Consider the following 26,920-nt stretch of genomic DNA (forward strand, 5'->3'; position numbering starts at 1 on the left):
GTTAGGGGTTAGTGTGTGGAAATTGTTGATAAGCTTATTGAGGACCTCGGGATCAAAAAAATCCCATGTGAGGTTAAGCTACATCAGCTCCTACCTCCACACACACACACACACACACACATACTCATGCACAAACACTAAAAGATCAAAGTCTAAAGTTTGTGGGTCACCAGTATTGGATCACCTGGTTTTTGGGGTTTAATCATTGTGAAAACATTCCCCTGTATGTTTGTGGGGTTTTAAATGTGTGTATGTGCGCGTAAGTGTGTGTGTCTGTGTGTGAAGGCCACTAAGCTCGTCCATTTGGAGAGTTTGGCTGCCTTTAGGCCAAGTGCTTAAACTAAAACTGATCACATTCTGTGTGTGTGTGTGTGTGTGAGATTAACCCTTGGCTAGGCCTGTAGCAACAGTGTTAATGTGAATGTTTCTGTTTGTGTGCATTGCTTTTAGGCCTCCATTAAAGCAGTTTTTACAATATTTGCTATATTTAATTTATGACAGGCTAAATGCCAGAGCTTCCTGAAAGCATAATGGTTAATGCACATGCCATATAAGTGCAACATCGCCAGTTCTATTCTGGCCAGCGTCCTTTGTTGCATCTCCAATATTTGTGTCTTTTGCTGTGTCCTGTCAATGAAGAATGAAATTTGATGGCCTCCAATCATCTGTCTGAGAGCTCTCAGTCACATTGTCAGTCCTCCAGTTTAACTGTCACATAAGCTTTTTGGTTCCCTCTGTGTCGCTGCCTTCAGAGCAACACATGATGGAGGCTTAGCCTGACAACACAGCACGGGTGGAAGCTCTGCTGTGTGCAGAGGGAGCCGTTGTTTTTCTAGCTTTAGTCTACAGTGTTTATTGTGTCTGATCTCAACTTGAAACCTGGCTTGATATACTGCAGGTATTCCATCATACATTTAACAGCAGGTCCTCCTTTGTTTTCACATAGTGACTTAATTGTTTTTTTTGGTCAAGTCTTTCTTGCAGGTGGATTTAGGTGGGAGGAAGAATGGACTGTGGCGTCTTTTTAATGTGGGAAAACATCTACTTTGATTCATCAGTCTGTCACATTGTTGTATTACATTACTGGATTATGGAATTAAAATTCAGGTTGGGTGAGCAATAAATGTGGGCGTTTAGCTCAACTGATGCTTAAATATAATTGCACAATGTCTCACTATGTTGTTTGAGATGATTTAACATCATCAGTGACATATTTGTTTGCTTCCCACGGCAAATGGATTCTTGATCATGATGATACGATCGCACTGCGATTAACAAAATTCATTTGTCAGAATGTGTGTGAAACAGCCAGAAGAAGTTACTAAGCTTACAAAAAGTATTGGTTTGGGGAATAAACATTTTTTTAAAAATAAGACACACAAAATTACCTGACTTTTTTCCATCTGGAATACAACTTTCTTGACTTTTTGAGCATCGCTGTGATGAATTTACATGCATATAATGCAGTTTTTATATATTGTTATCACGATATTGATTTCAGGTAGTCCTATCACTTGTACCAAACAGTACCAAACAGGTGAATCCCTTAGCTTCTTATTATAGTGCTTAACTCACTTACTCACTTTAACTCACTTTGATTTCCTTTTTATATATCCGAGCGTTTAAAATTCATTGGACTGGAATCTACCTGACACTGTGATGAGATCGGTATTGATTAAGAAAATAGTCTCAGTCATCTAGAGGATATTGGACCTCACTGTGTAACCGCCTGTGCTGCTCTGTGTTTGGCGCGGCTGTGTGTCGGGGACAGACTAATCCATGTTATGGAATGATAATGAGTTTGGAGGACAGGAGCAGGGAAAGTTAGTAAGAGAGGAGGGTGAGGCTGTTACTCTCCCTGTCAGCGATAGCACCGACACTGCCATTCATCACAATTACCGGAGGGAGGAGGGGACGCCGCGTTATTTAACAGAGGAGATGGGGCGGAGCGAGCGCTATGGGGAAGGAGAGGAGTTGAGTTACCGTTGCACAAGGGAGGGAGGACGGCAGGAGTTGTTCTTATGTAAAGGAGGAGACGAAGCACTGTTGACAAGAGGAGAGGGGAGGAGAGGGGAGGAGAGGGGAGGCAGGTGGAAAGGCCATAAGAAAAGGACCATAAGTGGAAGAAGTGTTGGGCTAAAATGGGAGGGAGGGAGAACAGGAGGAACATTGGGATTAAAGAGGGTGAAAAGCTGAAGGGAGAAAATAAATGTGAGGACATGGCGTGAAGGTCGGTGGAAGGACTATTTTCCCTCCGTGCTGCGTACTTAGCATGTTGTTTCGTTTGTATGTCACGGCAAGGTCACACCTCCCATGACGGACTGTTGTCAAGGGAACCATAGGCACCTTTCTCTTAAAGCCACAGGCGTTCACACACACATACGGTCACACACTTGGACACACACTCACAGCCTCACACACTTGGACACACACTCACAGCCTCACACACTTGGACACACACTCACAGCCTCACACACTTCTAAAATCCTCTTGAAGTACATCTTGACATTTTTATGCTGAGATTTCTCATCCATATTCATTTCCCTCATGGGGAAATCATAGCGGTCTTTGTTTTGTTGGCAAGCCACTTTCTCTATTTCAGACTGCTGCTGTGGTTTAAACTAATCTGGTTCTGAAATTGATTAGTGAAGTTGTCTCCACTAGTGTCGTCCTCCTATGGTGCTAGAGTCAGAAGATCACCAAAATCAGTAGTCAGTTTCATCCTCTGGGGAATTTATTGATAATCCATCCAATAGTTATTGAGATCAGTTTGGACTAAAGTGGTAGACAGACAGACAGGCAGACAGACAGACAGGTCATCCCTAGCAGCTTCCTTCTAGTAGTGATATTTGATACTTTATGACTTCGTTTGTGTGTGTTTGTCGTCTTCGACAGACTTGTTTCTCCAGAGACTGGCCTTTTGAGAATGTCAGAGGTCAATCTTCCCACAGACATTATTGAACCATTCTCTACCTCCGTCCGCTCCCTCCTTTCATCCACCCATGCCTCCATTCCTTCAACAAATAAACACACAGATATCAGAGACCGCTGGGAAAGCATGAGGTGTTACCAGCCGGAGGGGCATTAAACATTTCTGTAGTGGCGGTGAGCGAGACAGGGAGGTCTTCTCCAGTTTGTCCTACAGAATGATGCAGATTTTCTACAATGAACCGTTGTACTGAGTAATTTCATCAATAAAGGTCCAACCAAAAGATGCATAGATTGATTAGAGCTCTACCAAACTTTCTCCACTCAAGGTCTACTTACTTGCTTGTTTAGGAGCTGTTGACACAAGGACATCATCAGCATTTTTAAAAAAAAAATCCAAATCTAGCCAAGGGGTTGGGTTAAGCAACCTGTCAATCAAGTCAATCAAACACACCCAACCAAGTACTTTACACTTTTAATCTCCTCTTCATCAGATCTACAGTTTGATACAAGATACACATCAGGAGAAGTGAAATTAGTGTGCTGCGGAGAAAAAAGTAGACACATTTTTCAAGAGAAGTTGTGTGCTTTCCTAGTAGGAGTTTTTTATGGTTTGAAGCCGTCAGCTATTAGAGGAACTGCAACTCGACGCACTTCCACATAGGCTTTAACGTTCACTTGTGGTCTCTGCAGCTTGGTCCAGACACGGTCAATAGCACAGTTAAAATAGCGAGGAAAATCCGTGTGCGTGTCTGTGTTTTATTGATCATGTGATGTCAAGCACACTGGAACTGGAAAGCGACCCCTCTGATCTCACGTCCTCGAGACGGTGTGTTGTTGTTCTGCAAAGCACTTCTGCGGAAGCACCCAACGAGGACAACGGCTCAGACAGCATCTGCTCCTTCTGTTTACAGCTTCTTTTTTTTTTAGTCCTCAGCGGGTGTCAGAAGGGTGGGGCTGGCTGCATTGACTGTCAGGAAGTTTGAACAACCACAGAAAAGCTTTTGCTACACTGTTGAGTAATTACTACTTTACACCTTAACTGAACATGAGCCCTGAAGTAAATGTCCCACCCGGCTAGAGCTCCCTGCCTGTTGAGACAAACAACTACTTATTTACTTACTTAAGGTCACAGGTTTGGTTCACAGGTGAAAACAGAAGCATGAGACAGGTGCGGCTTTTCCTCTCAGAATTAACATATTCACATCCACATATCAGACTTATTGGCATTAAGTGGATAAATCCGTAAAGTCTCTTTCTACAGTATCACTTTGTGAAGCCAGAACTCAAGTATCAGTGTAAGAAACAGATTTGGATCCAGGAGATTTGGATCATATTGGGAATTAATCAAAATCCGGGTTTAGCTTGACTCCCTAAAAGACAAATTGGTTTTCTGTTTTTCCCATTATGCATTGCAGCCTATAATTATATCCCAGCTGTTGTGGTGTAGGAGCAGGTTTGTAATTATTTGTGCAGGAAAGATGATGCTCTGCTCCCATTTTTCCATTCTTTGCTGAACAATCAAAGGCATTGTCTCCTAATCGCTCCACTGCTCCTTGGCATCACACGCTGGTGTATTATTTTTCTACGAGTCCTCCTCCTCTCCTGTCTGTTCTTTTGTTCAGATTGATAATAATGTGTAGTGACTGTCGAGGTGTAGTGACAGGCTGCCGAAGAGACGGGGCAGAAAAGTGAGAACTGGACCGGAGAGGAAGCGTTTGTGGCAGGCGGACTGTTGTGACCTTTACCATGTGATTTTTCTCGTCAGCTATGGTGACAAGTACCGTAACTGTGTGGCTGTCGAGACCCGAGCTGTTTTTCAAGCATTTGGAGGATTGTCTCGTCCAGTGGGATTATATAGTAAAGTAAAGAGTTTTATTTTGATATTTCGGTTCCCTGATGTGCAGAAGTAGTAACGCAGGAATCCCTCTGGTAACTGCTTCCATTTACTGAGCAACAATGACGTCTACCTTGGCTATTTACTGTACGTTTATCCCAGGGGAAATTTTGTATTTGTCCAGCTATTATATCATGCGCGTAATGATGCTCTGAGCAGTTGATTAAGAGAGGCGTGTTGTGCTACAGTACACCTCATTACTGCAGTGGGTTGACAGGTTTCGCTTAGATTATTAATGTTACTCTGGATTCTCTGTAGATTCGAGGCTTTAGTATGACGTCTTGTTTGAGTTTTGATTCATCGTACTCTTGGTTTCGAGGCGCTTTAGGACTTACGACCTACTGCTCTGATGTCCGATGATGGTGTCCAAACGGTGTCGTAAACATTTACCGTGTTGTCAGCTCTGTGATTGATCTCACTGGAGGAGGGAGACGCTGCGGAGCAGGTACAGACCAGTGATGTACTTCTGATGTCATCACACAAAAACCAGAGTGGTTTTTAGAAAGATGAATTACAGTAAAGGAGTCTCTATAATCTGGATGGACATGCTCCAGTTTAGAGCTGAAACAATTAGTCAGTTCATCAATTTGTTAATAGAAATACATCAACAACAACTTTTTTTTAGTGATTGATTTATAGTTTTACGCACTTTTCTTTTCTCTAATGTAAAGATTTGCTGCTTTTCTTCCTCTTACATAATAGTATACTGAATTTATTGCAGATTAATCAATAATGAAATAATAAGATAACAGTTAGCTGCAGCTTTAATTCTAATATACAACATGCAGCCTTATATAGACTATTAGACTGTTTTATTTAAGAAAAGTTCTTTACTTTTGTCGTTCAGTACTTGAACACCTTTTTTGTTAAATGAGAAAAAAGTTTTTTTTATGGAACCCTTGAAGTTCAGAGAATTTTTACACAGATATCTCTGGCTCCATCGGCACTACGTTCTTCTCTGTCACTGTGTGTTTGTTTGCCCGATGGTCCCTTCCTCTCTCACCCCCCACCCGTTTCCTCCCCTTGCCTCCCATATGGCTTACCTCAGGTGCTTCAGTCCCATCCCAAATCGACCCCTGGCACCCGGCTCCTCTCCACCTTGATTCCCTCCACTTAAATCCAGCAGGTGTAAGCAGAAGCTGCACTTAGCTGCCCTTTCTATCAGAGGAAAAAATTGATTTGTTTTTATTCATAGGCTCAGCCTCTCCTGGCCACTTTGATCTAGTGCAGAGAACCTCAGCACCGAGCAGAGAGGCTCTCGGTGTTTGTCGCAGGGTTGTACAGTGGTTGCGTCAGCGGCTGGGGCCACTTGTCCGTCTGTCTGTGTGTGTGTTGGGATGTGAGCACTGACAGGAAGATGAAAGGCACTTAAGTGGGGCGATTTGGAGGAAGGCCCAGGTGAGATGAGAGGGAACGGAGGGCGTAGAGGTGTGTTTGGATCAGGGATGCAATTTTTCCATCCACTCCGTCTGCCTTTAATCTTTAGAGTTGTCATTAAAGGTTTTGCGTCAGAGTGTGTGTGTCTGTGTGCCAGCACTTCTTCATCAAGACGCCATGTTATACATAACCCCCTGCCCCGACTGGGCTCCTGATCTGTATGGGGCTTTGGTGATTATTATCAATACTGATTGTCTTAATTGATTTTTTTCTATTCTTTCACTCCCCCGATCACTTTTTTTCCCCCCTGAAATTATTTGAACTGTTGCTGCTGATTTATTGGATCTTCTTTTGCTGTTGTTGTAAACTGCGTAAATGGGCCTCAACGGTCTTATTATACGTTCTAACACATTATGATAAACATAATAAAACAGTTAGTCAAATAAGCTTCTCTTCTCCTGGAAAAAAAAAAAAAAAGAACCCCACTTCTTTTCTTTTATATATTTTCAAAGTCAGACCGTCTCTGTCTCAGCACATTGTGTCATCCCCAGATCTCTATTCTCTCTGTTGATGTGTCACTCAATTTTCACGTCTCCCTCTCTCTCTCCCTCCTCTCCCTCCATTGTCTGGCTGCTTCCTCGTTTCCTCCTCTCTATATTCATCACCGTTTCCACATCTCTTATTTGTTATTTGCCATTTCCCTCTTCATCTCCCCCCCATGTCTTTTTCTTATCTTTTCTCTCTCTCTCTCTCTCTGGTCCTTTGTTAGCCTGCCTGTCTTTGCCTTTTTCCCTGCATATCATCCTTTGACATCATATTCTGTCTGTATTTTTCCTTTGTTTTCTCTCTATCTCTCTGATTCCCTAGCAGGCAGCCCCCAGGTCTATTTTAATGGTTTACTTTCTGTCTCTGAAGCCCTGGAGATGAATTATTGAACAGACTGACCCCTGGCTGCACAGCTGCTGTTCGGGTGTGACGTGTGTGTCTTTTCTCTGTTTCCATTTCAGTTCTTTGAGTGCTTCTGGTCTTGTTATGTGTTTGTTTTTCTGAACGATTTAAGCGTTTCTGTCTGTGTGTGTGTGTGTGTGCGTTTTTGTGCTGCTTTATTATGTTTGGCGGCAAAATGCTGGCTGAGGTGCAAGTCGTGCATGCTCTCCTTTCTTCAGTGTTTCTCACGTAGAAGACAGACATCCTGTATAACTTTTTATGTGTATTTGTGCGCTGGCGTAAGTGTTGTTGCTTCAGCTGGACACTTTTACTAAAATAGCAAGCCATTTCCAGTGCCATCCATGGCCAAACTGGATCTTTTTTTAACAACTTGTCATCAGATTAAACACGAAGCTGCACTAAAGGCCTCTTCAAGTGTCATTTCCCCCTTTTTTTTGGCCTCATTTGATGGTCCGCAGAAAGGAGTTGACACATTAGCGTAGTTACAAGCTTATTTTGGGCCTATGCCATTTTGCATACAATTTGTTCAGCTTATGCAGCCGATACACTCAGCTGCCACTTTATTAGGTACACTTAGCTAGAACTAATGCAGACCTGCAATAAGTTCTTCCTTCGTGGTTGCAATGTTTGTCGAAACCGTTTTAAAGAGGTGTTGATTCAAGTGCATGATGATTTTCGAGGCCGTTGTTTGTGCTGCGTTTGGAAACTAAAAATGACCTTAAGGTGGAATCAACACCTCTTTCAAAGCGATTCAACAAAAACAGACCCACCGGATCAGGACGTGCTGATTCTGATCCTGGTGAGTGGATCAGGTATTAGCCAGTTCTGATCAATCCACATTAAATACTTTTTCCCCCTTCAAAGTCATCAAGATTAAGCCTTTCCTCTCTTAGTTACATTGATTGAATTACGGCGGGCACTTTTTAACTCCAGCTGCTGCTCTTATCCAGCACTTCCATCTCATAACTAATGAAGTAGCAGCGGCTCATTTATTTACATTAGAGCAGTGTGATAGCACTATCGAGCATTTTCTTGGAGGCTAATCTGAAATATTTTGTTTACAGGATATGATATGGAGCAAAAGATATGGAGGGAGTTTTGATATCGCTGCTTTTCATTTGCCTTTCTTGCTTTTTTAACACTGATTGCAGTTACAATAATATGTAGTGACTACCCAGCAAAGCTCTGGTTATGCACCATCAAAAAGAAAAACTCCAAAAAAACATCATCAAAGCAGCGTTTAATAGATGTTTGCTTCTGTTTTCTTTGAACTTCAAGTTATAGATGTTTCACAAGAGGTTTTCATTACCGTTTGTTAGCTTCATGTAGGGCTGCAACTAAAGATTACTTTTTTAATTAATTGATTACTTGTTTGGTCTATAAAATGTCAGAAAATGGTGTAAAATGTCAATCAGTGTTTCCTGAATCCCCAGATGACGATGAATGTTTTGTTTTATCCACAACTGAAAAAGATATTCACTGTATATATATATATAACTGTCATAGACGACCAATGAAACCAGGAAATATTCACATTTAAGAAGCGAGAATCAGAGAATTTTTCCTTTTTCTCTTTAAAAAATTACAATTACAATATCACTGATTTATCGAATATCAAAATAGTTGCCGATTAATATACTGGCTGACTACTAATCGATTAATCATTGCACCTCTGTTCTCCAAATTCTAATCCAAATCTCTTTGTGTTTGGCTACAGGCTGTTCAACCTGACTCTGAAGAAGCTGATCATGCTGAAGGAGCTGGATAAAGACCTCACCTCTGTGGTCATCGCCGTCAAACTACAGGTACGAGAAATCAGAGTACAGTCAGACAACAAAATGGACAAATACAGCAAACAGCAGCAGCAGCAGTGGAGGAAAGGGTTTAAGGATGGAGACCACAAAACCATACTTCTGTTGCGGCAGCACATGGAAATATAAAGAAATATGATATAAAATGATGCTGTGATGCTATAAAGCAGAAATATAATTCGGTTTAAAACAAAAGAAGCTTTAAAAAGTACACATCCAAATACCAGTGAACCAAGAAATGGTTGTAATAAAAGTAAAAATCAGTATTATTATCTCAGCAGCAATGTTCAGATATTAAAAGCCTGAAATTAAAGTCAAAGTTAATTTAGATTTTTTTCTGCATCAACGCCTCCTTATAGGAAAGAAGTTTCTTCATTTTGACTGAATTAATGTTTCCCTGAAATAAATAAAACTCCAACTGGTGATTTAGCCGACAGTTTTTCAAGCTCAGCTTTAAATCAGCCGTTATTTCTTTAGCTTCAATCAGCAAAAATGTATTTTAGGACTTTAAGACTTGAAATTCCCTTCCATAAAATGTGCCGAACCAGTAGAGCAGTAGATGTTGAAATGCTGCTGACTAAACCACAAACGGAGCATTTCTTCAATTCTCTGTTTCTGTAGAATCGTTCACTGTTTTCCTGAGTCAGGTCACTGGACACACTCCCTTCCTCTTTGTTTACAGCCAAGTGTTCTTTCTGCAGCGTTAATGTGTGCTAAAGTCTCGCATTTAGTTTCTCACCATTTCCCACCTTTCTGACCGCTAAACATGGATACCTTCAGAAAAAATCATGTATATTGTCAGATGTGGTCGGCAGAATGCAGCCAGGATGGGAATTTAAGAGTTTATCAGTGTTCACTCGGTCTGTATTCCTTTATTTCTTCTCCTCTCCTGCTCTGTTGTACTGTCTGTGTGCTCTGTGTCACCTCCATCTTGTCCATAATTGAAGAAGACCAACAAATTCTTTGTTGACAGATAGTAGAATTTAAGATGTTTGAATTCCCCTGTAATGCTGTGGCTCTGCTCCTAGTTTCCAGTATTTGGCTTGTTTTCGCCCTTCAGCTTCTCCATCTTGTTTTCTGTCTAAGTAAACCAATAGATTCTCTGCTGTTTCTGCCACATAACACACTTTAAGCTGTTTTAATTCCTCTTCCATGCTGCCGCTCCTCTATCTCCCCTCTCTGCTCCCTCCTATCTGTCAATTCCCTCCTCTTCACCTCCGTCTTTCTCGACCTCCTTTGCTCCCACGCTTCATTGTTCATTGTTTTGACTCTGCTGGAGTTAGTCAGGGCATGCTAACAGTAATCTTTCCATCTTCACCTGCTTTCTTTCCCTGCTCTCACCACGTTCTCTCTTTTGTCTCTTCTCTGTGTGCCTCTCCTCCTCCCTGTCGCCTCCTCAGGGCTCCAAGCGGATCCTGCGCTCCAATGAGATCCTGCTGTCCTCAGCAGGTCTGACAGAGACCGACCTACAGCTCACCTTCTCCCTGCAGGTAAAGACTCCGGTTCACTGAGGTCAGGCGCCTGTCAGTCAAAGGCAAACAACTATTTCTTCTTGTATTTTTTTTTTATCCTGGAATTGACAAAAACAACAAAAGTTTTATCCTTATGAACACCTGTACCCGTAATGCATTCTCACATCGTCTTAACTCTGAAAGTGGAAGTTTTACAGCAGATAAATGATGCAAAGGTAATAATAATAATAATTTTGATGTCGGGCTGAATGGTTTTTTCACAAAAAACCTTCCTTGTCATTACAGTAGGGCGGGGTTCCTTTTTTTTTTTAGTACTTGTCTTCTCAGGTATTGCTCGGCAGCTCCTCAAATGAACATTTTTTACCAAATCGGAGCCATTTTTAACCAAAACACTGCAATGAACCACTTGTTTTTTGAGACTTGTCGACAAACCTTATAGACTTTAATCTGGAAAAAACAAGAGGAGCCTACAGGCACGCTAGCACAGTGTGTTCTGAGCTAATTGCTAATTCTCACAATCAGCATGTTATCATTGATAACATGCTGATTATCCTAACATGTTATGATGGCTGAGGCTGAGGAGATTGTCAGTAGTTTTGCAGATATTTGGTCAGATATTGAAACTTTAACGTCATGATGACACTAAATGAAAAGTGAGGGAATCACCAAAGATATTACAATTAATTCTCATAACACTCAATACAATAGCTGTTCAAAAATGTCACTCAAAACCACAAATATCAACCACACGTTGGTGCTTGAGGAAAAGATAATCAAAATCATTGGGGATCATCCTCAGGGGACACTGTGGTATGTCCATTTGTTGGACTCCTGCATCCTCTGCACTATTTTGGGCAAACTCAGACAGAGTTCCTTAAACAGTCGCAACCTTTTACACTTGACTTGTAATTTACAGCAAAAAAACAAAGAAAATTCAATGTCACAAGCCACTCAAACACCAATTAATTATGAGCCGTAACAATCAAACAAAAAAAGGCATGAGACCCTAGAGGGACTATTTTCCAATTAGGTAAAAAGGAAATCACTTGAGCTTTACAGAAATATTGATTATGTTTTCAGCTTCATATAATTTTTGACAAGACCCTCCAGCGATGTATATATTTCTTAATGTAAAGCATCCCTACCTGTCGTAAACATTGTTGATCCAAATCTTTTAATTTGCATTTGTTTACAAGAACATGAAAAATATCTTCAGCGCACAGGTGCAGAGGTGCTGCACGTAATAAACATCAGACCCCTGCATGCATCAACACTCATGCAGCGTTCTCCATCGGCTGCCTCTGTGCATTCAGGCAGTTGCACGGTTAATGTAATTCCCAGGAGGGCGTCTTCTGCTCTAAATTATCCTTTCCAATTTCCATGTTTCTAAATGCTGCTAAAAGGTCAGGGAGTTTCTCTCTCTGGATCTCACCGAGTGCAGTGAGCCAGACATTATACATTATACATTCAACTTTCTACAGCAGCGGCACTGCAGAGAGGAAGCCTATTAAAACCGAGCAGCAGAATGACTTCATGCCTTTGAACATCGTTACAGGAGTCGGTTTTGTTCCATTTATAGTGCAGCCGGTGAAATCCTTAATGACGGGTTATGTCATGCAGCGGTTCGGATGTGACTAAGTGGTTCGACACTTCAGGACGCCGGAGACAGGTCAGCGGGTGTGAGCGCCTTACGCAACAGGCCGGTTCGGCCTAATTATCATGACCGGGGAAACAAATGTCATCGCTTTATCAGCCTGCATCTGAACCCGTCTAGCAAGTCAATCACTCCCCCGTGAGCTGGTTTGGTTCATGTTTATCCGTGCTTGTGTTTGCTTATGTGTGTGTTTGTACCCACAGTACCCACACTTCCTGAAGAGGGACGCCAACAAGCTTCAGATCATGCTGCAGCGACGGAAGCGATACAAGAACCGGACCATCCTGGGCTACAAGACGCTGGCCCTGGGGCTCATCAACATGGCCGAGGTATCACAACTTGATTCTAGATTCTACTTGATTGATAGAGCAAACTCTATTTTATTAGTTTGTCTTCTGAATTGATTATTTCATGTATAACATGTAGCAAAAGGTGAAAATCACAATTTCCTAAAACCCAAGATCTTTTAATATTTCCTGTTTTTTCTGACAAACATAAGCCAAAGAAAAGCAGCAAATATTCACAAGTGAGTGGGTGAAACTACAGAACGTTTGGCATTTAATTTTATCACTCTGTTGATTTGCTAAGTGATTACTGTTTCAGCTCTAAACTTGGCCACAAAACTGTCCACATTTCAAGAGGAGCTAATTTACCACAAAGTACAACAAACAGTTTCTTCTCGCAGCTGCAAACAAATGCTGTGTCCCTCTGAATCTTTTTGGATTAGTGAAGACACAAAATCCTTTTAAAATGGACTTAAGTAACAACAGAAACTGAGCCAGACCAAGCTCGTTGGCACCCAGCACACACAGAGAGTAACAAGTGTGGAGCAATTGTACTGATTTGTGGATGCAGGTTGGAAACAGGCTGCCTACATACATGCGCACAGATTCTTCACTCGGGAGCTCGCCGTGCGTTTTCGTCGCAGAGCTCCTCCAACAGCAGCAGATGGAGGTTGAGCTGCATGTTTGAGGGCACGTCTGTTGTGAGTTGTTGAGTCAGCGGAGTCTCACCCTCTTCAGCCAGACGAATGTCCCCGCTGATCTGAGCTGTTGACCGAACAAACCACCGGTCACAGGCTCATTTCCCTAAACATGCAGCCTCTGTCCTCCGCTTCAGTCTAACTTCATTTCCCTAAGTGTCGCCACAAAGTGATTCCTAACCTAATATCACCCCGAATAAAGTGGATGATCTTCTCTCATGCAGATCTATTCTTCCATATTCCTTGTTTATTATTCTGAACGTTTTAGTTTAATACTTAGTGCTAACCTTCATTTAACCTTCATCTAAACTCGATTTCGGGGCAAGTGCACTTTTAAAGTCAGACTCTTATTTTGATCCCCGCCCCAGCGTTCTCTTCTCAGCCACCATAAATGTCACAGTAAATCATACTTCCAATTAAATTTTAGCCTCTTCTGCCAAAAGCAACTGGCTTTCTCCATCTCTCACAATATGAGGCCTTTTATAACAGGGTTGTGATTTATAGTGTGTGTGTGTGTGTGTGTGTGTGTGTGCCTTATATTTTGCGAACGCCTGGTGGCTCTCTGGCGGGATTTGTCTTCAGAATTAATTCAGAAATCAGAATTATTTACAATGTAAATTAACTTGCTCCCCACAAAACACCTCCTGGTGAGAAAAACACATAAATTCTGGCTTAATCAAGATATTATATTAATTTAATAATCATATATTATATCATAATAATACAATATCATCAATATTAACAGTTAAATCTCTCATCCGGAGCAAATTAAACAAAATACAACAGCAGAATAAACTAATAGAATAAGAATAATAAGCCAAACTGTCACTCCGGATAAAAAGACTTTTTAATCTAAAGGAGTGTGTCGCCACAGTCTTGTGTGATGGTGGCTGTGGAAGGTTTCCCCTGCATGTAAAATAAAGTCAAATTTTATTCATGAAGCTCTTTCAGCCGACAGGTTGTCTGTGAAGTACTTTACAGAGGGCAGAGGACATGAATGCAGACTCGTACGCCTGATGGGTTCAAACTCATTTCCTTCACAGGCGCAGTAAAAGCCTGGGCACAACGCACTCTGCAGGCCAGGGCCCTGTGAGCGTGTCAGAGAAATAACACGTAAATAGGGGACGCACTCAGGGTTTCAGCTCATGCTTTCCCATCCGAAATGCCATTTTGATGACATCGTGCTCCTTTATGATGGGTAGTTTCCACCGACCCGGCAGGAATTTTGAGGATGAACTGCTGAACTGGTTTGAAAAACCAAAAAAACCCCTTACCTGTGGAGCTGAGCTCAAAATGAAAACATCGTAAAGTACAGCCGCAAGTATCAATTACAGAATAAATTCACATTGAAATCCCCCTCATTTCCTCAAATTCTGTTGAGTCGGTTGCTTTAAAGACATCCTTGTTTCTTTTCATTAACAGTTCAGCTCCAGATTATTCTCCCCATCAATCACATAAGTCTATGAACATTATAAAGTACTGAAAAATGGCAGCTTCCCCCCCCCAACTTGCTCATTTTATCTTTCCAAAACCAAAAATTACTTAAATGTACCAAGAAATCGGCTAATAAGTGGTCGTATCAGACCAAATCTCACAGTGTATTGAATTGAACAGGGCTTCTTTTTATTGTGTGTGAATTCAGCTTTTATTAATGAAAAAGAACGTTCGTGTCATTAAACAATCAGTTATCTGTCACTCTAAAACTTATCAGCACTTTCAGGTTTTATATGATGTTACTGGTGAATGGAGGTTGTTAAAAAAGCTTATTTTATTACTGGTTATGTAATAACCCCACCCCACCCTCCTGTGCAGAGAAATGGCCAACTAGATCAAGAAATCATCTTTAATTTCACCAGACGTCTGGAACTTTTTTCTGACTGTTTGTCTCCATTTCCTCAAAAGAATCTGAGGACAAAATTTCCCAGCGTGGCCCGGAGCACATTAAGCTGTGCAGTAATGGACAGCGAAAGTAGTCACTTAAAGGCTGCAATTATCTGCGTGATTAGAGCATGTTTTAAAAAGAACTGGCTGCATGTTGCCCAACAATAATGCATTGCATTACTCGTGGCAGTAGTTTAACTCTGCGCACTCCTTTTTTAATGGATTTTAAAAAGCAGTAGCAGAGTTTCGGAAGATGAATCTGCAGTAAATACATCGGTGGATTTAGACTCCTCATGGAGAAAATTGGTGAAAAAAAAGTCCTATCACACCAGTGTTTCTCATTAAATATGTATATTACATGTTTGCCTTGTCAGATTTGCATAATTGTCTTTCTGACTGGAAAGTTAAAATGACCTGCTGCAGGAAGGTTCAGGAAGCTGCCAAAGGCTTTTGAAGCATCCGAAGCAGGTTAGCTGAACCCCAGCCAGGCGAATGGTACTGTAGCAGTAATGTCTTTCTTTAACGTGTGGCTAAGGCTGTCTCCATAATAAGCCGCTCAGACTTCATTAGCTCTCCGAGTGTGACCAGACTGCTGAGAGAGGCTGGATGTCACTCAGATAGACGCGCAAACACACACACACACACACACACACACACACACACACACAGAGGAGACGTGATGCGGCTGTTTGCTGCAGGGAGACGCTGATTCCTGCTGCTTCACATGTTCATATTCTCTCTGTCGTCGTCGGTGACGGCCTCTGCTTTCGTTAATCCCTGACTGCTATTTTTGTTTATCTGCTTCGGCCTCCTTTTTTTCCCCTCCTTGTTCCATTATCATCCGCTTCTCAACGTCTGCTTCACGCCGTGTCTTCTCTCTGTGCTGTCTAACCTGTCTCTCTGTATTTCTCTCTGCCTACAGAGCTTTTATTTCAGTATCTCTCGCCTGTCTCTCTTCCTCTTTCTCCTCTTTCTCCTCTCATGCCATTTCAATCGCGTCCAGTGTTCATCCCCGCTGTGTGTAAAGCGGGAACACGACTGAAAAGAGTCTGAATATGCCTGTTAGACGTTTAAGCTTCGGACTCTTTTTTTCCCGCTGTGATTATCTTCTCTCCATTTGTATGCTACTGTTTAAGCATAAAGGTGCATCTCATTTAAGAAAACAATTGCTTTTGGAGCATGTCAGGATTCAATTCACACCATGTATATGAATATGTATAGAATCCCTAAGAAAATTGGAAATCCAATTGCTTTTTCTATTTTCAATAAGTAAAATAACGTATTTAGATATTTTAAATATTATAAATATAAAAAACATTACATAAATAAATAAAAATGTTATGAATATTTTTTATTATCATGCTGAACTTTTCTGTTTTTGACTCCATTTAATAAAATAAAATAAAACAAAGCCTTAAAAAGATGGTAATATTTGTATTTGACAGTTTTAAAACAGATTTAATGCAACTCACTCTAACGTGGTTTAAACGTCATCTGTTTCTTCTGCGTCCAGGTGATGCAGCACCCCAGTGAGGGCGCCCAGGTCCTGGGGCTGCACAGCCAGCTGAAGGACGCCTCGGTGCCCGTCGCCGAGATCCGAGTCTACTCGCTGTCCAGCCAGCCCATCGACCACGAGGGACCCAAAGCAAAGATGTCCGGTAAGCACGTCGCCTCCCCTCGTCCCTCTCCCTCTGTCCATATTTGCACTCCTCCCTTTCAGTACGTCCCCACGTTCATCAAATGTCCTCCGTCCCTGCAGACCGTTCTCCAGACATCGACAACTACTCTGAGGAGGAGGAGGAGAGCTACTCGTCAGAACAGGAGGGCAGCGACGACCCCATTCATGGACAGGTGTGTGTGGATAAATCACGGTTACTCTTTAAGTCAGTCTTAAGTCAGTTTGTTAACTTATAGAAGGAAGAAGTAGAAAAGGAGTGTTTGTCCCTAGTACGTCCTTAAGGAAGCTCCATGCTAATGTTTGTTGAATGCTATGCAGCTTTCTGCTTAAATATTAAGTCATGAATGAATATCGCCTTTAGTTATATATTTTTTGCCTCTGAAGTTATTTTGTTATTGTTCCATTTTTAATACCCAAGTTGTCCATATTTATTAATATCGTAATATTCCAGCATGTGATAAAGACATCAAGTATGTCCACTTTCGTCAGGGCAGAACAGGGTTAGTAGTGAAATATAACACATCCTATCTGCTTTACCACATGCTGCTGGTCTGGGCAAATATCTTCACCGTATAATAAGCTGTTAAAGTACAGAAAAATCACGCTTAGAAAATGTAAATGGGTTTTTCTCAGTCACGATGAATAGGGTCTCTGTCTTTTTTCAATCCTGTTACAGAAATTGAATGAAAAGGGAGCAAGTTCACATGCTGGTGAGAGAGCTTGTGATTTTTTTTTTTTTTTTTTATTGTGTCACCATCTCTCTCTCTCTCTCTGCTTATGAGAGAGAGAGCGTGACTGCACTCAGGGGATGTGAGGGAGAATCAGCGCCCATTGGTGCGAGAGATTGGAGGAGAGAGTGAAAGGAGCAAACAGACAGCGGAGAGAGATAAGAAGGGAGCAACAAGGCTTCGGAGGCCGGATTGAAAAGACTGAAAGGAGGGATGGAGGGAAGCTGAGCCGTGGGAGAGGAGGGGGGGGGCGGGGAGTGTGGGGCGAAGGGTACAGGGGTGAGGGGAGCTGCCGCAGGACTGGAGCAGTGAGACGAGACTGAATAAAGGGGGAAAGCTCAAATCAGTCGCGGCTGCTTAAAGGAAACTGTATAATTAGTATCTATGATTTTTTTTTTTTTTTCTAATTCTGGCTGTAATTTCTCTCTCCAATAATGACATGGTTGTCACCAAGTTTGACCACGGCAGCATCGTTTAAAACAAGTTCGACTAGGTTTTTCTTCCTGCCAACAATTCTCATGAAAAGATCTAAACTAACCTCTACTTCCCAAACCCACCTGTGGCGCCTGGTGTCCACTTCAGATGCAACTCTTTAAAAATGACTGACAGACATATAATTAAATGTATGTCACCAACAGTTTGATGTGTTTTTAATACATTTTGGACAACAGCGGCAGCTCACAGGACACATGTATTAACAGGATCAACTTGGTCTTCTGAGGGGATTTGTTAAAAATGAGGAAACCCAAGTCGTAATAACCCAGAATGAACCTTTTATAGCATGTTTTAAAAAACGTTCTCTTTCTCTTCTTTTCTCTCTCTCGTTTCCTTTCCTCGTTCTCACTCTTCTCCCGCTCTCTCAGTATCTATTTGACGAGGAAGAGGAGGTGAGGAAGAAGAAGCCAAGGCGTAAGCTCCCGTCCAATGCCGCCATCACCAGAGTAAGAAAAACGCCTCTCTCATTATTTTCTGCCTCTCGATACATGCCATTTTCTGGGAGGAAAGCACTGAAACAAGTCACCACAAGTACCAGCCATAACACTAACTGCTGCCTGGGATGCATGGACACACACACACACACACACACTCACACTCACTGGCCATTTCATTAGGTATAACGTACTAGTATTGGGTTGGACCCCCTTCTACCCTCACAACTGTCTGAATTCTTCGTGGCATCGACTGAATGAGCCGCTGGCAGGTTTTGGTCCACGTTGGCATGATAGCAGTTGTTTCATGTTTTGAGGCCCTTTGAGCGCAGTTTGTAAGTTGAAAAAAGCAGTTTCAGATGATTACAGCTTTGTGACGAGGTGCGTTATTCTGCTGGAAGTAGTCATTTGAAGATGGACATGGTCAGCAACAATACAGAAATCAAGACTCATCAGACCAGGCGACGCCTTTCAATCAGTCTTTCCACAGTCCAGGTTTGGTTAGCTCGTGCCAGTCGGAGCCTCAGTTTCCTGTTCTTCGCCTGCAGGAGTGTCTTCTGCTGCGGTAGCTCATCTGCTTCAGGGTTAACGAGTGGTCATTTGATTTAGTGATAACTTTCTGTCAGCTCGAACCTGTCTGGCTATTCTCCGTCAACCATCAGCGAGGCATTTCTGCCCAGAGAACAGCTCCTCACTGGACATTTTCTCTTCTGTGTGTGTGTTTAAATTCAAAAGTGCCAGCAGCCCAGAAAAACGACCTACAATTTCACAGAAGGAAAGCAGTGTATTTGTATTGTGCACGTGTGTGTGTGTGTGTGTGTGTGTGTGTGTGTGTGTGTGTGTGTGTGTGTGGCAGCAGGAGGTAGTCTCAGCAGGTTATTAATGGAGCGCTCATGTGGAGGTCTCCGTGAGACTGTCACTGCTGCTCCCCAACACCACCGCCTGTGGACAGCTCTCACACACACACACACACACACACACACACACAAAATAACCATAATTTATGCACCACTGCAGTTGAAGAACACACATGTTGAACATAAACACACACTCAAAAGCCGTTACAACACACCCCCTGCCCTTAACTGCAGTTGGCAAGTACACACACACACACGCACGTATATAGAGAAACATTTACATCCCTAGAGTCAAACATGAAGTACACCCTCTCCACTCTAGTAGCAAATTAGGACACAACCTCCAAAACACTACAGCTCTCTACAGCCACTCAAACATCTACTTATGTTGCAGACGAAAGCTTCGCTCAGAGCTGATTTCCACCAAAAACATTCAGATTATTCAAATAGAGCGTCACCATTTAAACTTTCTTTTTCCTGAAAATGGTTCCCGAGTTTCCTTCTTTGTGTAAGAAGATTCACGGTTAAATTGCTTCAGGTAATAGAAAGTACAGAGAAAAACTGGAGGGAAAGGAGCTGCTACCAGACCCCCTTTCAATCAGCATAAAAATGAACAGTTAAATTACAGTGTTCAAGTAAAAAAAAAAAAAAAGAAAGAGCCTTATGTAAGCTCTACCAGTTTACTTTCTCCATACATCTGCCCACCTACCTCTGTGCATTTTCCTGCACTGACAACAAAAATGGTTTATCAAGTAATTCATGAAATGTTCTGTCACCAACAGTCAGGATCACCGCATTCTTTGTCTCTAGTAGAAAAAAATGAGTAAAGGTCACTTCCACTGGCAACATTTGCAAACATGCCAGTCATCTAATCATAATGCTATGATTGCAGTAATGAGAGCAGAGGTGGAGGCCATTTAAACGCCATAGGAATAGGAAATATGCTATATAACAGCATGGTATTTGTAATCACTATAAAGTTAGATTACTGGAAAATCAGTTGAGATGTTTATGGGGAAAATAACCAGAGGGATAACGAGAAATTCATCTGAATAATGATTTCTGACCATCATGGCTTAATACATCCAGAAGTATTACAGAGGTAGATCCCTCGGTGAAAACAGTCCCAAAACTGCACTTGCAAATTCATTGACAGTAGAAAAAAAAGATGTCTGTCAGGATGTCTGGAGGTGTTTTAGGCAAAGTATTGTTAAGTTGTCCGATCTGCAACTTTATAGTTTCGGCTCACTCTGTCTCTGTCTGTTCTCATAGTGTCATTCTTGGCCACAGCAGCCAGCTGTTTTCAGCGGGGGAAAAAAGCTCTAAAATCCCATCGTACGCCACCCGCTCAGCATCAAACAGCAGACAGACGCAGATAAAGACTGGCTAGTGAACATAGTGGAGCACTCAGCAGCTAAAGGGCCAGGTATTTCCCCCAGGAGATGGCACAGAGCAAAAACAAAGCCAATAGACGGCAAATATGGACTCATATTTGTCAGGTGGACACAAACGCGTCTCCCAATGACTGATAATGTTGCTCCGTAACTGCTGGATGTGCGATTAAGCAGCTGTTTGCTAACAAACTCACCATCTGTATGCAGTCGTGTTCACAACTGACCTCAAGTGGACGAAAGAAAATCAAAGTTATTGCAGGTTTAAAGAAAATTCTGTCATTGCACAAAATCTGAAACGTTGCGAGTCAGAAATAATCTATCCAGCAGAAGATCCACTGAGTTTTATCGAATAAAACAGTGTAGCTACCTCGTCTTATTCTCCAGGCTTTTTCAAATGTCATGTACAGAATATTAATGGAGTTCTGAACCGCCAAGATTCGGCAAAACAGCATATTTTGAAGACAACCCTGAGCTGCTGAGTCACTTTTAATACATTTTAACTTTACTTTCTTTTTTTTAATAACTCAGAATGTTAGAAAATAAACAACCATCTGTGCTCATTCAGGCAAACATCTGTGGGAATGGGAGGCGTCGACTCGATAACCTCAATAACACTCTTACATATTCCACTTTAATAACACAAGGTGCACAGACTAGACCTACAGAAACACATCCTGGTGCTGTATCCATTAACTGCAGTTGTTTTGAGTCACCAAGCGTGAAAAGAGAGTTATCATCACATCCTGCTGCTGTCATCTCCTTCCATGCCACACCCCCCCCCCCCTACATCCATCATCTCCCGAGCATCTAATGTTGTCCTCTTTCCTTTTTCCATTTTCTTTCTCCGCAGCAACCCAACATCAAGCAGAAGTTTGTCGCTTTGCTGAAAAGGTTTAAAGTCACTGATGAGGTACGTGCCGTTTCCTCACTTTTTTTTTGTATCCCCCCTCCCTCCCGTCGATCGCGGCTCCTGCTCTCCTGATATCACTTGTATCGCACATCTGCTCTTCCGCTTCGTGTGCGAGGTTCAGAGCGTGTGTTCGCTTCAGAGGTGTCGCTGAAGTCGACGTGCGTTGAGGTTTTGGCTTTGAGGGAACAGAGGGGTGTGTGGGAGAGATGTGGCAGGACAACTGAGATTCAGCTGGCAGCTCAAAAGAGGAGAAACACTAAACACTGTCGATTAACATAGGACAGAAGTGTGTTTAATGTGTTTATGCACGTCTGGAATGACTCCAACGAAATGTGTGCGTTTGATGTCGCGGCGCTCGCACTTCTGCATCTGAGTCTGTTTGTGTGTGTGTGTGTGTGTGTGTGTGTGTGTGTGTGTGTGTGTGTGTGTGTGTGTGTGTGTGTGTGTGTGTGTGTGTGTGTGTGTGTGTGTGTGTGTAGGTTTCTCTTGTCTGAACATGGTGCTGTTTGCTTTTCTTCATTTTTTTTTGTCTTTCTTAAAGATTTTTGCAGATAAATCTTTGTTTAATGTGTTTTTTTTATTGTCATGTTGTCATGTCATGTATTAGGTCTTAGGTTTTTTATGTGTGTATATGTTTATATGTGCAAATACAAAAACTACAAAAGATCCTCAGTTGCCTTCACTACGACCTCCTGATAAGCAGTTTTGCTCAGATTACAGCCACTGTTATGGTATTTGTTGTTAGTGTTCGCTGTATTAGTTTTAACTTTAAATTATCATATAGGATATTTCCAGTTTATTACAGCTTGGCCACTATGTCCAGTAGTTATAATAACTTTGTGTTTAATAAGTGAATTGCTGGGATTTGAGAGCGTGGTGACATGGCTGAAAACAAAGGGAAAGAAACACAAGGAGATGATCATACAGATTTTAAACAAACACTCCATTTTAATTCCATTTTTTTTTTAGCTAGACTGAGGATGAAGAGTAAAATAATTACTTCATCTGAGCTCAACCTTGAGTCAAGAATGTTTTGTACAAGGTTGAACATTAATCTGATTTGCACAAGTTTGAAGTGAATGTTTGTGTGTGAAGGTGATGTGTAGTTACACCCAAATGTTAGCTTACATACAGAAGAATTGAGAAACTGATTTAAATTAAACAAAGATTTAAAAAAAAAAAAGAGCACTGCTCAGTGCACTTGATCTTGGCCAACCCCCAAGTTTAGGCATCAGGACTAGCAGGAGTAATACATGTATCCCTCTGTGTTTACACATGTGGAAAATCCTGCTTTAGACCCAGTTTTAGGTCAGTGTATATAAGTGCCATAACTGGGCTGCAGTATCCCAGTTAAACATGTACTCTGATTATAAGAATCCTGGCTGAGCTGATGTTAAACGGGTCACTGCGATATGTAAACGTCTCTACTTTTTACTGTCTGTGAAATCTCAGACTTGCTGAGCCTTGTGGGTACATTTTGATGTCAACAGGAAAAAACTGGCAGTAAGCTGTGTGTCGTATTACTGTTGGGATCAACATGTCTCTCCTCTGTAGGGGAAGTTATTACTGCTCAGAGGCGGGGGTGGTGGTGGGGGGGAGCATGATGTTGACATTTATTTTATAGCAGAACTGATCAAAGCTGCATGACCAGCATCTGTTTTTCATCTTTGCATTCGCCTGTTGATCACATGTCCCCTCTGTGGCTCGTCCAGGTTGGTTTTGGCCTGGAGCATGTGTCGAGGGAGCAGATCCAGGAGGTGGAGGAGGACCTGGACGAGCTCTATGACAGTCTGGAGATGTACAACCCCAGTGACAGCGGGCCTGAGATGGAGGAGACCGACAGCATCCTCAGCACGCCCAAGCCTAAGCTCAGGTGACAGCGCAGACTTATTATCACTAATCGCACACCTGCGACGCAACACCTGGTCACAGAGTTCGACATATCTAGACGTATCTACAATACATCCTTGACAGTATCACATGCAGGACGGCCAACACTGACTCACTGTGCTCCAGTGACAACACAGAGCCCCCTCTGTTGGTGGAAACTGCCCATTACAGTCATATGATGAAGTTTATTTGAGGTTTACATGAACCAGAATTGGGTCATTTAACTTTTTCATTAGACTGAATTTTTTTTAGAAAAGAAAATAATTCCCAATCATTTTTTAAAGCATAAAAATCAAAGACAGAGAGTCTGTTTCCTAAAGGGAAATTATAATGAATCAGCCTCAGACTCACAGCGGGTGGTTTCTGTGATTGTAATCTTTTCTTTTTAAAGTCTGAAAGCATCAGAGTAAAAGAATGAGTCAAATGTAGAAATGTTTTAATTATATATTGTACAAGCATCAGATGTACGAGTACGTTTGTTTTTGAAGCCACTAATAAAAGATAGTGAAAGACTTTTCATTAGAGTAGGAAAAGCACACATATAAACAATAAAATCAATAATGGCTATAATAGAGAATTTGTGTAAAGTTTTCTTATGTTTCTGTCTCCGTGTGCTCAGGCCATTCTTTGAGGGAATGTCCCAGTCCAGCTCCCAGACAGAGATCGGCAGTCTGAACAGCAAAGGCAGCTTGGGCCGAGACATTTTCAGCCCGGTGAGTAACTCAAATCCATGACGAGGCAGGAATTTCACTTATGTGAGCTGTTGGGCATTCCTGTGACGCTCGAGAAAACCTGAAGTGTTTCTTCCTCCGTTTCACCTGGACCCGAGCGCAGTAAATCTTCATTGTCCCCAAAGGGCGCCTGGCAACACGACCTCGTTAAAACCGTGCACAAGAGACACTTTACATCTGAGAAACACACCTACGACTACATAACAATAACTCTGCAGCTAGCCTGCAGTGATGACGTTCAGCTGTTAAACCTGAAAATGTTTCTATTAATGACTCATTCCTGAATTGAATTCTATATTCCAGCCGTCATTGCTATGCTTTAAAACCTCCGAGCTGCTTTCTGTCTCTGCATTTGTCATCTCCTGACACCCCAAGGTGTCACAACATGTGGCAAGATAATAAGACACTAAAACTGTACTAAAACAGTGGCACTAAATAGAATATGCCAACATGAAATGGCAACGCGAGCGCTGAAAACAACACGCCACTCTGCATTGATGTGGAGAATATCCAGAGACTGAATCCCATGAAAATTGCCCAGCAGGGAAGCAATGCGCAAACATAACATTTCAGAAACATTTTCCTTAATGGAGCAGAAATCCAATAGCTCTTTGACAGTCACCATCTGCTCAATAAAAAGTGTGTTTAATCTCGCCGAGCTGAATGGATTTCCATGGATGTCTCTCCGCTGCACTCGAACGGCTCCAACAGCTTCTTTTCATAGTAAAACTGCAGTAAGTTTTAGTGCTGTGGCTGCTGTCTCATAAAAAATGAGTGTTTTTGTTTTCGTTTCTGTAAATAGTTTGAATCCAGTTTATTGGTGTGAAATAGCAGAGAAATCGAACTTGTTTTGGATGCGACTGCTGCTCTGTTAGAATGGTTAGGATGTGTTCTGTCCTATTCCTGCATAGTGACTCGGGTTCCTTTTATTTACCGAGGCTGGAGCCTCATCAGACGTGTAGACTGACTGCCGCTCTCTCGTCCTCCCAGCAGGGGGAGCAGCCTCCTCTGGAGAAGATGAAACCGTCCCGCAGCCGCAACCTGGAGGAGGCCCTGTCTGAGACCGACACGCTGGTACGACTCTCATAATGTGTGTGTGTGTGCGCGTGAAGGACGGAGAATAAATAGTGTGTCTGGATCTTTGTTAATATCACTCCGAGGGGGATTCGCCGCCATCTGTGCTGTAAGTGAGACGGATTGAGACAGACGGAGAGAACAGAAGACAGGAAACAAAAAGTGATGGGGCGACAGAGAAGATTGCTTTAGGATTGCCACTATCTGGTTTTCCTGACACTGACAGTCTGTCTTTGTGTGTGTGTGTGTGTGTGTGTAGGAGTTAACAGATCAGGAGCTGTTTGCTGAGGTTGGCCCCTGCATCACGGTGTCGGTGGCGGAGAAACCCCGTACGCCCATGAAGAGCAGCAAGAGTGAAACCCAGGCCATGCCATCACCAAGGTAACCAGTCACCCAATAAAAATGAAATTCATCACTTCCTGAATGATGGAGATGCAGATTTAAAATCGGCATCATTGAATCATTGAGTTATTAGAGTTCAGACAGTTCAGACTTTGTAGTTTATTGACCTTTCAGCCCAGTCATGGGTTCAAACAGACACTTGTCAGTTAGAAAAATTAATTATTTTGTTGTTACAATTAAACATCCATACTAGGTAGACCGGAAATAAGAAATAGATTAAAAATGTTAAACAGCAGAGGCCTGACCTGACATTCATGGGCTGTTAAGAACAAAAATGAGCATCAGTCACAACAATTGCTTGAAGACAACGGTTGCAGCATCTGAGAAGCCTCAAACCATCATTACTAGAGTGGCAGGTCAGAATTTTAGTCTGCACATATATGTATGACAGCCACACACTCACCCTCTTTCTGCTGACGAGGAAGGTTAAACACCTTCACCTCTGAGTGACAGTGAATGGTTAGAGGTTCACTCTCATTCATATAATTGTGACATGAAAGAGAATATGTAGGTGACAGGTGGCATAAATTGAGCCTGTATCTCCCCAGGTTGGATGGAGGCCACACGCCCAGACAGAAGCGCATCAGCACCCCCATGAAGGAGCGACAGCTGTCCAAACCTTTGAGTGAGCGGACCAACAGCTCGGACTCAGAGAGATCCCCAGAGCTGGGACACAGCACGCCGGTAAAGTCGCGGTTTAATTAAGAGACTTTTCCAGGATCTTTTCATAAGCAGCAGCAGCAGCGGCGGCATCATTTTAACAGAGCACACAGTAATACATCATCGTGATGCAGTGTTGTCGCAGAGGGATTTACTCTAAAAAAAAAAAAAACCAGCTGCCTTTGTTCTGTGCCCTCCCATACCCACTCCTGCTCCCAAAGTAAAGAACACACATGCATCCTGATAATCTATGACTCGCCCGGAGCTCAGAAATGAATTATGTATGTGCTGATGAGTCATCTGAGGAGTAAATGTGTTGCTGTAGGATGGTTTATGTACTCAGTGTGTGTGTGTGTGTGTGTGTAGCTCCTGAGGAAGGTGGTGTACGACCAGCTGAACCAGATTTTGTTGTCGGACTCTGCGCTCCCCGAGAGCCTGATCTTGGTCAACTGCACGGACTGGCAGGGACAGGTCAGTCTGTGTGTGTGTGTGTGTGTGTGTGTGTGTGTGTGTGTAAAGCCTTTCCCAACAGCATTTGATCGGACTGTTTCATCCTACTTCTCGCTCTCTGTGTGTTGCAGTACGTTGCAGAGCAGCTCCAGGTACAGAGACACCCGGTGGTTTGCACGTGCTCGTCAGCTGAAATCCAGGCGGTGCTGTCCGCTGTGCTCACTCGCATCCAGAAGTTGTGAGTGTTTTCGTGGAACACAATTGACT

At 42.4% G+C, this 26,920-nt stretch overlaps 1 protein-coding gene across 1 annotated transcript in view; it reads left to right on the top strand.

Moving 5' to 3' along the window:
* The window catches only part of LOC139222889 (phosphofurin acidic cluster sorting protein 1-like), a 55,594-nt gene that overhangs the window by 22,333 nt on the left and 6,341 nt on the right, over positions 1-26,920 (top strand). Inside the window, exons 2-15 of the mRNA XM_070854787.1 lie at positions 8,868-8,955; positions 10,362-10,451; positions 12,291-12,416; positions 16,464-16,608; positions 16,710-16,801; positions 18,220-18,297; positions 21,387-21,446; positions 23,159-23,319; positions 23,956-24,049; positions 25,058-25,141; positions 25,401-25,522; positions 26,092-26,227; positions 26,570-26,674; positions 26,785-26,891. Coding sequence (XP_070710888.1) covers positions 8,868-8,955; positions 10,362-10,451; positions 12,291-12,416; positions 16,464-16,608; positions 16,710-16,801; positions 18,220-18,297; positions 21,387-21,446; positions 23,159-23,319; positions 23,956-24,049; positions 25,058-25,141; positions 25,401-25,522; positions 26,092-26,227; positions 26,570-26,674; positions 26,785-26,891 — 1,488 coding nt within the window. The remainder of the gene's footprint in view (positions 1-8,867; positions 8,956-10,361; positions 10,452-12,290; positions 12,417-16,463; positions 16,609-16,709; positions 16,802-18,219; positions 18,298-21,386; positions 21,447-23,158; positions 23,320-23,955; positions 24,050-25,057; positions 25,142-25,400; positions 25,523-26,091; positions 26,228-26,569; positions 26,675-26,784; positions 26,892-26,920) is intronic.

The sequence above is a fragment of the Pempheris klunzingeri genome, chromosome 23 (genome assembly GCF_042242105.1).
Source record: "Pempheris klunzingeri isolate RE-2024b chromosome 23, fPemKlu1.hap1, whole genome shotgun sequence".
In the NCBI taxonomy this organism is placed as follows: Eukaryota; Metazoa; Chordata; class Actinopteri; order Acropomatiformes; family Pempheridae; genus Pempheris; species Pempheris klunzingeri.